The sequence below is a fragment of the Glycine soja genome, chromosome 18, assembly GCF_004193775.1.
Source record: "Glycine soja cultivar W05 chromosome 18, ASM419377v2, whole genome shotgun sequence".
Classification (NCBI taxonomy): domain Eukaryota; kingdom Viridiplantae; phylum Streptophyta; class Magnoliopsida; order Fabales; family Fabaceae; genus Glycine; species Glycine soja.
The window spans coordinates 35,265,301-35,278,235 of NC_041019.1; the positions used below are offsets into that span (position 1 = coordinate 35,265,301).

The 12,935-nt window shown below is 41.4% G+C and overlaps 1 protein-coding gene across 1 annotated transcript; it reads left to right on the forward strand.

The window, feature by feature from the left end:
- The first annotated feature begins 8,935 nt into the window (after positions 1 to 8,935).
- LOC114397183 lies at positions 8,936 to 10,171 on the forward strand. The gene is made up of 2 exons (XM_028359288.1): positions 8,936 to 9,148; positions 9,236 to 10,171. The coding sequence occupies exons 1-2, from the start codon at positions 8,936 to 8,938 to the stop codon at positions 10,169 to 10,171; spliced, it is 1,149 nt and encodes a 382-aa protein (XP_028215089.1).
- Positions 10,172 to 12,935: the final 2,764 nt, after the last annotated feature.

The following is a 12,935-nucleotide window of genomic DNA, read 5'->3' on the forward strand; positions in this document are numbered from 1 at the left end:
AATAACCCAGTGAAACTAAGGCTAAAATCAACTCACAAACCAAGCTTTGTCCGCAAAAATCACTTGAAGCCGTTTTAAGGTCCAACACCTTAAATGTTCACGAAGAACTACGTAGGTCTGAGTTCCTCATCACAAATTGAGGATACGTAGGAGCAAAAGCCTCGCTTTTGTCGACCACCCCAAGAGATCGTTAAAGGTCCAACGCCTTAACGTTTCTCTTTTTTCCAAAATCACGAAGAACAACGTAGGTCTGAGTTCCTCATCACAATTGAGGATACGTAGGAGCAAAAGCCCCACTTTTGTCGACCACCCCAAGAGATCATTAATGTCCAACGCCTTAACATTTCTCTCCTTTCAAAAACCAAGAGATTGTTCATGGTCCAACGCCTTAACGTTTCTCTCCTTTTCAAAAATCAAAAGATCTTTTAAAGGTCCAATTCCTTAAACGACTTTTGTTCGGTTAAAATCGATCTTGCGGAAAAAGATCAAAACAACTTAACCAACGTTCAGTTCTTACTAATGATCTATGTAGGTCTGATTTCCTCATCACACTCGAGGATATATAGCAGCGAGGGAAACACCCTTGTCGACAACAAAAAAGTAAAAAACATAAAAAACACACAAAAGTAAAAAAAAACATAAAAAAACACATATAAAAGGGAAAAATACATAAAAAAGGAAAATACATAGTTTTGAAGTCATAATTGCACATTTGATTAAAGGTTGTCATCCCTTGTGACGGACATGTGGGGTGGTAATACCTTCCCCGTGCGTAAAAACAACTCCTGAACCTTTCACACATAAAGTTCGTAGACCACATGTTTCAGTTTTTCTGACGTTTTCCCCGAATAAACATTGGTGGCGACTCCGCGCGTTTTCCTCCCTTGGAAGACACACCCATGAGCCTTCGCGTCACCCTCCCGCCGAAGGGTAGGTTGCAACACTCACCAACTCAATGAGTGGTGCTACAAGTATAGAAAAATATGGGACAAACCTTTTGTAAAAGTTTGTTACGCCACGACAGCCCCAAATTTCCCTTATACTTGGTGGAGTGGGCCAATCTGGAATGACCTTTATTCTCTTAGGGTCTGTGGGAACCCCCTGATCACTATTTAAAAAATTAACGAAAGTAATGCAATAAAATGTACCTTTTTCTGTATTTTCATGTTGATTATTCCTATAAAAAAGTATGACAAACCTAGGGTATCCCATATGAGCACCTAGGTTTGTATTAAAACCAAAAATAAGAACAAATCTACCTACTGAGTCCCAATGTACCTGAATCATGAAGATGTTGGGTGCATGAGTGATTTTACAAAAGAGGGTTGCAACACTCAACACATTCATCATATCACTTATATTAGGGATTTGGTGCCTAAAAATACCTATTTTGGGCACCAACAAAGCACAAGGATTTAAGCTCTTATGAACCAAACCCTTATCCAACAACTTCTTTACTTGAGGAATAACCTCAAGCCCAAGAGGTGTGGCAGTGCTAACAAGTGTCTTTTTACAAAGGAGAAGATGTGGAGGTTGTCTAAGAGGGGAAGTTTCTTTAATTTTTATCTTTATTGCAAAATGACTTTCCTTATTAGCTAACCTCTTGGAGGAGACACTTACCTCCTTACACTCCTCTTTAACCATTAAAGGTTGTCCTTCTTCTTGGGGGTAGATTTCTTCACTAGATTCTTCCCCTTTTGCTTCTTTACTTCCAATGAAAGGCCTTTTTGTTACAAATTTTGAAAGTAATGAAGGTAAACATACAAGTGTCCAATTACAAATAAATTGCCAATTACAAAAACATCCTTAATTTTGGTGGCTATTCTCTTTGGTGTTTCATTCTATTTGGAGTGCTTCTTAGTTCAATAGCTCTTAAGGTGGTTGGCCCCTTTCTTTTTGACTCAAATTCTTCAATGGATGACACCAATCCTCCTTTCCAATTCCCTATATGGCAACTCACAAACAAGGAAACAAAGAGACAAGCAATAACCAAAAAATGAAATGAAAGCTAAACCAATAGAGTTTTAACAAGACAAATTTTCAAGGATTATTCAACAATTAAAGCAATGAAAAGGACATAGAAGCGAGCTAGGGCTCAAAAAGAAACTTAGAATGGCTCTAGAGTAGAGTAAAAAAAAAACTAAATAAAAAGACTCAACAAACCTCTAGTTTTGACACTTTTTTTTACACTAAGTTACAATTGAAATTTCAGAACTAAGATTGGTATAAAATAGGCATCAATTATAGAACAAATTTTCAGCCAAAACAACAAGCACACTTCCCTTTCACTTTTTTTTTTCCTAGATACTGATTTTTCTGCCAAATTGTGTGATTTTTCGTACTTTTTCCTTTTATCCAAATCAGTTGTTTTTTTAATAATTTTTTTATAGATGTTTAGAAAATTAAGTAAAAAGTTCAGCTCAAAATACGTAGTGAGTAATTTTTTCAAGTTCGTATGTTCAAGCTGCCAGCATCAGCGATTTCAGACTTCAAAATTTTTAAGCATGGTATATTGATTGCCTTGGGCTTACTTTTAACCTTCCTATGTATGTTGAAATCACTAGGCTTGGTTACCAAAGTTTTAGGAGTTCAATATTCACTTAGGATCAAAATTTTAGCCAGCAATTCAATCACCAAAACTCATTCACAATAGACACAATCATAAGGAAACCTAAAAGTTCAAGAAAAGGTTCATAATCAAAGACTCTCTAAGAATTTTGCATGAACATGTTAAGGACTAATTAACATGCAAGATTTGACTCAAATCAAATAATAGGCTAAAAGAATTTCATACACTCATGAACAAATGAGTTAGACAAAGAAACAAGAAAAATAAAATTCAGCACAACATAAGAAATCTTATGTGACAAGTTTCAAGACTAGACATGACTTCTATGACAAAACTACAATAGGTGAACAAGTCAATCTAGATTTTTGAGGTTTTCTTCTAATTTAATGCTTTTTTTAAGAATTTTATGGTTTAGATTTCAGCCACAAAAAATAACAAGACAAAACTCAAAGGAACCTAAACTCAACACAATTCATGGTTCAAGAACAAGAACAAGAAATTTGAACCACAGAAAATCAAATCTAGCTTCTATAGCAAGTTTAATCAGCGGAAACTCTAAATAATCATGTTAAAAACATTTGGCACAAGACATGTGAGGAGATACATGGATAAAAATGAAGAAAAAACAATGGAGGAGAAGGTAAAGCTGAAAATTAATAGAGGTTTAAGGAGCACCTACTTGAAGCTCTTGTGCTCTGATTACCACTTGATGGAAGCTTGCTTGTGAAGCTTGAATGGAGGATGGATCTTTGAGCTTCAATGAGGTCCTTCAAGGGTGATGTTCCACCATAGAGATGCTGCGGAAGATAGAGGAGAATAGGTGAGAAGTGGCACCATCCACTAGGGAATAAGCCATGGAAGAAAGAGCTTCACCACCAAGAGAGTGCCTTGTATAAGAAGCTTAGAGAGGAAGCTTCAATGGAGAAAAAGAAAGAGAGAGAGAAAGAGAGAGGGGGGAGCATGAAATTGAAGGTGTAAAAGAGGGAGAGAAGTTGAACTTTGAAGTGTGTCTCACAAGACTCTCATTCATCAAAGTTGCAACAAGTGTTACACATGCTTTTATTTATAGCCTAGGTAGCATCCTTGAGAAAATTTCTTGAGAAACTTCCATGAGAAACTTCCTTGAGAAGCTTCCTTAAGAAACTTCCTTGAGAAGCTTCTTTGAGAAGCTTCCTTGAGAAGCTAGACTTAGCTACACACACCTAATAACTAAGCTCACCTCCTTAAGAAGCTTCCTTGAGAAACTTCCTTGAGAAGATTCCTAGAGAAGCTAAAAGCTTGGCTGCACACAACTCTCTAATAGCTAAGCTCACCTCCTTGAGATGAAAAGCAAGAGCTTAGCTACACACATCCCCTATAATAGTTAAGCTCACCCCCATGCCAAAATACATGAAAATATAAAGAAGTCCCTAATACAAAGACTACTTAAAATGCCCTGAAATAGAAGGCTAAAACCCTATACTACTAGAATGGCCAAAATACAAGGCCCAAAAGTAGGAAAAACCTATTCTAATATTTACAAAGAAGAGTGGACTCAACCTTGGCCCATGGGATCAAAAATCTACCCTGAGGTTCATGAGAATCTTAGGGCCTTCTTTAGCAGCTCTAGCCCAATCCTTTTGGAGTCTTCTATCTAATACCCTTGGGGGGTAGGATTGCATCAAAGTCGTTGGTGATCCACTTCAGCAGAGATGCTTCCACGCAAAAGCCCCGAGGCTTTCAGCCTATCCTGGGTAAGAAGCCTATCCCTTTCCCCTACAAAAGTGACAAGGCGGTCCCATGGAGGTTGTTAATCGGTGAATATGACTAACTTTTGTGTATAAAACTTGTGTAAATTGTATCAAACTCCTCCAATTTATGGTTATTTTGGAGTGTTATAATCACTTTTTGTTAAAGATAGGTAATAAATACTTAGCACTTCCATTTTGTGTGTTTAATAATCATTTTCTATCAATTTCAGGATAATGAAGCAAGCTTTGAAGTGCTTATTTTCACCCTCTCACTAAGCCAATCTGCTGGCTTAGTGAGCCATCTGCTGAGCGCAACAATCCTTGGCTAAGCGTGAGGAAGAATCTGGAAGAAGGATGAGCTGTGCATGTTTGCTGAGCAAAGGGTCATCCCGCTAAGTGCACCGCTTCAGTCCATCCACTGAGCCAGAAAAGACACGCTAAGCAGTTCAGAATTGCGCTAAGTGCATGAGCACGAACAAAGCCACCTATTTAAGCCTGAAATCAGATTTTAGAGGGGGAGTTTGGCCTTTTCTTGAAGCTTCTGCATGTCTATAGAGTTCTAGAGAGAGAAAGGTCCAAGTTCCAGAGAGTTTGAGAGATTTTGTTGTGTGAAGATCTGCAGAGACCAGAGCTTGAAGAAGAAGCCGTCCTGAGAGCTTGAGATGAGTTTGTGAGTGATTGTGAGGTCCTAGAGGTGGAGGAGACATCCCCACTACTTGTATTTCTGCAATTTCTCATCTTCTCTTCTATTTGTTTTAAAGGATGCTTCCCAATTATGGAAAGTTAAATCCTCTGTTGGATCTTCCTTGTAGGTACTTGATGTAAATATCTTTTTTATTTATTTAATGATGTTTTGTGTGTTCACTGTGCTATCAGAACTTCATTCTACCATGCTTTTGCCTTGATCACGTAGATGCATGTGTTTTTAGGATCATTCAACAGTTGAAACTGGTCTGATTCTTAGAACTTGATAGGACGTGGCTAGTTTGTCGTATTGTCACGAGGGATCGGGGTACGGTAACCTAGCTGTTGTATGTTTGTCTTAATGTGGTCCTGGCCAAGTTTAGTCCAACAAGAGGAATCCGTGGATGATGCTTGATCAGGATTAGACTAGATTATCATGAGGAATCGGGGTTTAGCATTTCAACCTATTAGGAAGACCAACATGTTGTCTACCTATCTTTACACATCATTACTCACATGATTTTCCTTTTAATAGTTAGTTTACACACATGTTCATAGTAAACACATCTTTTTTTATACTAGACACCTATTCACTAAAATAGCTTTACCAAGTAACACAAATTCCCCGAGAGTTCGATACTCGGTTCTTACCGTTTTATACTACTTGTGTGATCCGGTGCACTTGCCAGAAGTGAACAGAGGTACGCCCCTCAAAAGCCCGATGGAAGGAGGGACGAGTCTGTCGGAGATGACCTATCCTCTGCCAAAGTTACTAACATCTTTGGCACGAGCGGTATAACCTGTAATGGGTGAATCTTAACGGCACCCGACTCGTTGGTGCGGTCCAAGTACGCGAAGGGAAAGACGAAGGTGGGCACAGAAGAAAGTGACAAGGCTAACCCGATTCTGGATGAGGATATCCCAACCAGAAGATTTGCTATGGGAGAGGAAGACTTCAGCAGAAAGAAAATATCCGCTGAAGAGGCAAATGAGTTCCTTCGGATCATCAAGCAAAGCGAGTTCAAGGTAATTGAACTACTCAATAAAACCCCAGCTAGGGTCTCCTTATTGGAACTACTCATGAACTCTGAGCATCATCGGGCACTTTTGGTCAAAATCTTGAACGAAGCCCATGTAGCCCAAGAAATTTATGTGGAGGGCTTCGGAGGCATCATCAACAATATCACCGCCAAAAATTACCTGACATTCGTCGATGAGGAGATACCCGTCGAGGGCCGGGGACATAATAGGGCCTTACATGTATCCGTCAAGTGCTTGGACCACATCGTGGCCAAGGTGCTCATTGACAATGGCTCGTCGCTTAATGTCATGCCCAAGACTACATTGGACAAACTGCCTTTCAACGCGTCACACCAAAGGCCGAGCTCCATGGTGGTACGGGCTTTTGACTGCAACTGCCGGGACGTAAGGGGAGAGATTGATCTCCCAATTCAGATTACGCCCCACGTCTGCCAAATTTTTTTCCAAGTGATGGATTCACTCAGTCGGGGTAGTCCCTTCAACGCTCCACCAAAGGTTGAAATTTGTCGTGGAAGGGCAGTTAATCATAGTCTCGGAGGAAGAAGACATTCATGTAAGTTGTCCTTCTTCTACGCCATATGTGGAAGCCGCGGAGGAATCCTTGGAGACGACCTTTCAAGCTTTGGAGGTGGTGAGCAATGCTTATGTCGAGTTCCCCCCAGTGCAACCACGCTCATCAGGCGCCGTGTTGATGGTAGCCCGTGTGATGTTAGGGCATGGGTACGAGCCCAAAATGGGTTTGGGTCGGAACAGCGATGGCGTGGCGAGCTTGGTAGAGTTCAAGGAGAACCGTGGAAGGTTTGGGTTAGGATATAAGCCTACACATGCCGACATGAGGAGAAGTGCCCTAGAAAGGAGGGGTAGAAGCTTGGGCCAGTCGCAAGGACTACAAGCGAAAGGGATTCCCTTATGTCACATCAGTGAAAGCTTTGTCGGCACAAGCTGGATGTGTGAAGGGTGGGTCGCCATGATCTACGATGAAGTCCCTCAAGAGCAATCAAACTGGGTACGGTTGTGCCCCCCTGAGTTCAAGTTAGGGAACTGGCAAATTGTCGAGCAACCCAGAATTTCCGTGGCGAACATAATGTAATTTGTTGGTCCTAAACCTATAGCTGGGCCTAGGCTTTAGGGTTTTCTCCCTATTTGGGCTTGTCTTTTGCTTTCAAATATATATATGAATATGATCTTTCTTCATTTGTTCTTGCACCTTCATCCATTCTCATTCATCTGCATGTTTATTTTTGTTGCGATTAAACGGTACAGATCCGACAATGAGTCCTGTGAAGGTACTAATATCGAGGACCTAGACGTCGATTTTGAGCAATTAGTAAACCAAGCTTAGGATGAAGAAAATGAAGATTAGGGGCTTCTCCCAGAACTAAAAAGAATGGTCGAACGGGGAGATCGAGAAATGAAGCCACACAAAGAAGAGACAGAAATCGTAAACTTGGGTGTTGACGAGGAAAAGAAAGAGGTAAAGTTTCGCATAGGCATGACCACACCTATCCGAGATGAATTGGTGGCTCTGCTACGAGACTACCATGACATCTTCGCTTGGTGATACCAAGATATGCCCGGCTTGAGCCCCAACATTGTGCAGCATAGGTTGCCTCTGAATCCCGGCTGCACCCTGGTGAAACAAAAATTAAGAAGGATGAAGCCCGAGATGTCCTTAAAAATAAAGGATGAGGTTAAAAAGTAGTTTGACACTGGCTTTTTGGTTGTGGTTTGATACCCTGAGTGGGTTGCCAACATTGTGCCAGTTCCCAAGAAGGATGGGAAAGTGCGAATTTGCGTGGGCTATCCGAATCTAAACTGAGCTAGTCCAAAGGATAACTTTCCTTTACCGCACATCGATGTCCTTGTAGATAACACGACCAATTTTACTTTGCTTTCTTTCATGGACGGGTTCTTGGGCTACAACCAAATAAAGATGGCATCGGAGGACATGGAAAAGACGACCTTCATCACCCTATGGGGGACGTTTTGCTACAAAGTGATGTCCTTTGGGCTAAAAAATGCAGGGGCAACCTACAAACGGGCTATGGTAGCATTATTCCATGATATGATGCACAAAGAAATTGAAGTCTACGTGGATGATATGATTGCCAAGTCTAAAACCGAGGAGGAGCATCTTGTCAACTTGCGGAAGTTTTTCGAAAGGCTGCGTAAGTACCAATTAGGATTGAATCCCACCAAGTGCACTTTCAGGGTCAAGTCGGGAAAATTGCTCGGTTTTATCGTAAGCGAGAAAGGGATAGAGGTGGATCCCGATAAGGTGAAGGCCATCCTTGAAATGCCTGAGCCATGAACCAAGAAGCAAGTTCGAGGGTTCTTGGGATGCTTGAATTATATAGCAAGGTTGATATCGTAGCTAACCGCTACTTGTGAGCCTCTCTTCAAGCTATTGCGCAAGAACCAGTTCGTTCGGTTGAACGACGACTGCTAAGTGGTGTTCGAAAGGATCAAGCGATGCCTTATGAATCCTCCTGTGCATGTGCCACTAGTGCCTGGAAGACCCCTCATTCTATACATGACTATGTTGGATGAGTCGAGGGGGTGTATGCTGGGGCAGCATGACAAGTCCGGGAAGAGGGAACAGGCCGTCTATTACTTAAGCAAGAAGTTCACGGCCTGTGAGAAGAACTACTCTATGCTTGATAGGACATCCTGTGCCTTGGTGTGGGCAGGCCATCGTCTAAGGCAGTACATGCTAAGCTACACCACTTGGTTGGTATCCAAAATGGACCCAGTCAAGTACATTTTCGAAAAGCCCGCTCTCACCTGACGGATTGCTCGGTGGCAGGTTCTACTGTCAAAGTTCGACATTGTTTATGTCACTCAAAAGGCGATAAAGGGGAGCGCCTTGGCAGATTATCTAGCTCAACAGCCCCTCAATGACTACTAACCTATGCATCCAGAATTCTCGGATGAGGACATCATGGCCTTGTTCGAGGATGAGGTGGACGATGAAGATAAGGACAAATGGATAGTGTGGTTCGACGGTGCGTCCAACGCACTAGGCCATGGAGTTGGGGTGGTTTTGCTTACCCCCGATGATCAATGCATACCCTTCATGGCTAGGTTAGGGTTTGACTGCATGAATAACATGGTTGAATATGAGGCATGTACCCTTGGGATCTAAGCAGCAATTGACTTCAAGGTCAAATTGCTCAAAGTATATGGAGATTCAGCCTTGGTGATTCACCAGTTGAGAGGAGAATGGGAGACTAGGAATCATAAGTTGATACCCTACCAAGCCTACATCAAGAAGCTGACAGAGTTCTTCGATGACGTATCCTTCCACCATATTTCCAGACAGAAGAATCAAATGGCTGATGCGCTCGCCACTCTAGCATCCATGTTCCAATTGATCCCGCATGGGGATTTGTCGTACATCAAGTTTAGATGTCATGGGAAACCTACACATTGCTGCTTGATAGAGGAGAAGCAAGATGGTAGACCTTGGTACTTTGACATCAAGCGATATATCAAAGACAAGGAGTGCACACAGGAGGCTTCTGACAACGACAAGAGAATGTTGCGAAGGCTAGCAGCAGGCTTTTTCCTAAGCGAAGATATCCTGTACAAGAAAAACCATGATATGGTCCTGCTCCGATGTGTAGATGCCAGGGAGATTGATCTAATGCCCATGGAGGTGCATGAGGGATCCTTTGGGACGCATGCCAATGCACATGCCAAGGCCCGGAAGATTCTGAGGGTAGGGTACTACTGGCTCACCATGGAAAATGATTGTTGTATCCATGTGAGAAAATTCCATAAGTGTCAGGCATTTGCAGACAATGTCAATGCTTCGGCCGTGCCTTTAAACATCTTGGTAGTGCCTTGGCCATTCTCTATGTGGGGAATAGACGTGATCGGAGCTATTGAGCCCAAGGCTTCAAACAGACACCGCTTCGTTTTGGTTGCAATCGACTACTTCACCAAATGGGTTGAAGCGGCTTCATACGCCAGTGTAACAAGGAGCGTGGTGGTTAGGTTCATCAAGAAAGAGATAATTTGCTGGTATAGATTGCCCAGGAAGATTATCACTGACAATGCCACCAATCTGAACAACAAAATGATGAAAGAGATGTGTGAAGATTTCAAGATCCAACATCACAATTCTATGCCTTATAGGCCCTAGATGAATGGGGCAGTTGAGGCTGCTAATAAAAACATCAAGAAGATAGTTCAGAAAATGATCGTGTCATACAAGGATTGGCAGGAAATGCTCCCTTTCGTGCTGCATGGTTATCGAACCTCGGTGCGCACATCAACTGGGGCAACTCCGTTCTCTTTGGTGTACGGGATGGAGGCTGTACTGCCATTTGAAGTAGAGGTTCCCTCTTTAAGAATCCTGGCGGAGTTCGGATTGGAAGAGTTGGAATGGGCCCAAGCACGCTTTGATCAGCTGAATCTTATAGAAGATAAGAGATTGGCCGCCATGAGCCATGGGCGATTATATCAAAGATGGGTGAAGAACGCTTTCGATAAAAAGGTACACCCATGCAAGTTCAACGAAGGGGATCTCGTCTTGAAGAAAGTATCTCAAGCTCAAAAAGACCATAGGGGAAAATGGGCTCCAAATTACGAAGCACCTTTTGTCGTGAAGAAAGAATTCTCGAGAGGAGCATTGGTGCTCGCCAGCATGGACGGTGAAGAATTGCCTTCCCCCGTGAATTTCGATATCGTTAAGCGATATTATGCTTAGTACTTGGGGCAGTTTGAGGGTTCGATACATGATTGTGCTCCAAAGACTCATTGGGATCCCCAAAGTCTTCCAATCCTTTGTAAACCATGATCGCAACATTAATAAACATTGGGTTGATGATTTACATTTCAGCTGCTTATGTTGTTTCTTTCATTTCTTTAGAGTACACGCTCCCAATCTTGAATTGGGAGCCATTTGGCTCAATCTATGGGGTTCCGCAAAGTGTTTAAGTAAAATTGAACGTAATAAAAGCTTGCTTAATTGTTGCACCTAAACTGCCTAATCATAAGCATGCATGCATTTGCATCTTGTCATCTGGCAAATCAGAGGGTAGCTGAAGATTCATTTTGAGTGGTGATCAATATCGCACCAAAATTGGAACAAGGGTAAGTGGAAGGTAATATCGATATTTTGTGGTTTGCTTCATAATTTACTAGATGATGCCATTTCCTTTATTCAAAAGCTTAGGGGCAAGTATGAGTAGGTGCTAGGCCCATAATCAATCAGCCATCATCCCACGTCTGGCTCAAGACGTTAAAGAGCGCTAATAGGAGGCAACCTAGTACCTTTAAAATTCCTGCTTTTATTTATTTGTCTATTCTCTTAAATTATATTTGAATGCGCCTATTGTTATTTATGACCATAGGAGTTTATAATATATAAACATGACAAGGGATAATCAACATTTTTTGCAAAAAAAAAAAAAAAAAACAAGGTTAGCTCGCCTGGGTGAGCATGTCTGAACCAGAAACATAAAAAGGGGAGGGGTGAAGCTATTCTTCACCCCAAAATCTTCCCCAACATTAAAAAACGCAGCAGCTCACGGGATTCACGAGTCTAGTAGCCCTAAGTCACCATTTTTGTGTTTTTGCCTTCATTTGTTGCGTTTTGGTTCATCCCTACAAGTAAATGCACTTTCCCTTGATTCTTTGGCTCTCCATTGATGTGTTTTAGTGCTCTAATTGTCTATGTTTGGCAAAATCCGTGAGACAATATGTATATGAATCCATGGTTGTTTGTTTGAATTAGGGGACTGTACGGGATGGCCATAGGCCTATCTTCAATTCTGAGATGAATGGGCATGTCACATTGCCCCTGTTCCCCATTTTTTTCATGTCTAAATGTGCGCCCACCAAATGTTCGGTGAAATGCCTCAATGGCATTTGCGTGAGGTTTTGTGAAATTTGGCTTGTAGAATGAATTTGTGCATATATGGCTGCCATTTTGAATGTGTGGACAGTTTATAGAAGCTAGAATAAGGTGCCGAAAATATGACTTAGGCTTAGGAATCTAAGTTTTGTTTTCTTGAGTGCAAAAATACATTAAATTACATGAATATGAGGGCATGCTGATGTAAGCTCCATGTGGAGCTTGTAGGCCTAGGATCTTCTTCATCAATGGATTCCTTTGCTTCTTGGAAGATGAATGGCAGAGGAATAGAGAAGGAAGAGAGAGAGGAGACGCCACTTCAAGGAGAAGATGAGTCTAGAAGAATATCACCACCATAGGAGGCCATGGATAAGAGCTTGGAGGAAGAAGGAGATGAATGAAGGGAGAGGAAGAGAAGAGCACGGAATTTTGTGCTCTAAAATCTGAATTTTAGTTTTCAAATGATCAAAGTTGAAAAAATGCACACACATAGCCTCTATTTATAGCCTAAGTGTCACACAAAATTGGAGGGAAATTTGAATTTCTATTCAAATTTCACTTGAATTTGAAATTGAATTTGTGGAGCCAAATTTTGGAGACAAAATTTCACTAATTATGATTAGTGAATTTTAGCTATGGTTCAGCCCACTAATCCAAGATCAAGTCCAAGATTCTCCACTAAGTGTGCTTAGGTGTCATGAGGCTTGCAAAGCATGAAGGACATGCACAAAGTGTGACTGTATGATGTGGCAATGGGGTGTAGCAAGCAAATGCTCACCTCCCCCACTAAAATTTAATTGGATTGGGCTTCTCCCAATTCAATTAAATTTATTTCCCAACACACACATCAAATATTCACTTAATGCATGTGAAATTACAAAACTACCCTTAATACAAAAACTAGTCTAGGTGACCTAAAATACAAGGGCTGAAAAATCCTACATTTCTATGGTACCCTACCTACATTATGAAGCCCTAAATACAAGGCCCAAAAATAATGAAACCTTAATCTAATATGTACAAAGATAAGTGGGTTCATACTTAGCCC

Bases quoted from the DNA above. Each gene is read 5' to 3' on its own strand.
- LOC114397183 (XM_028359288.1), top strand. From the start codon at position 8,936: ATGCATCCAGAATTCTCGGATGAGGACATCATGGCCTTGTTCGAGGAT. The intron at 9,149-9,235 runs GCATGTACCCTT...GTGATTCACCAG, and splicing joins ATAACATGGTTGAATATGAG to TTGAGAGGAGAATGGGAGAC.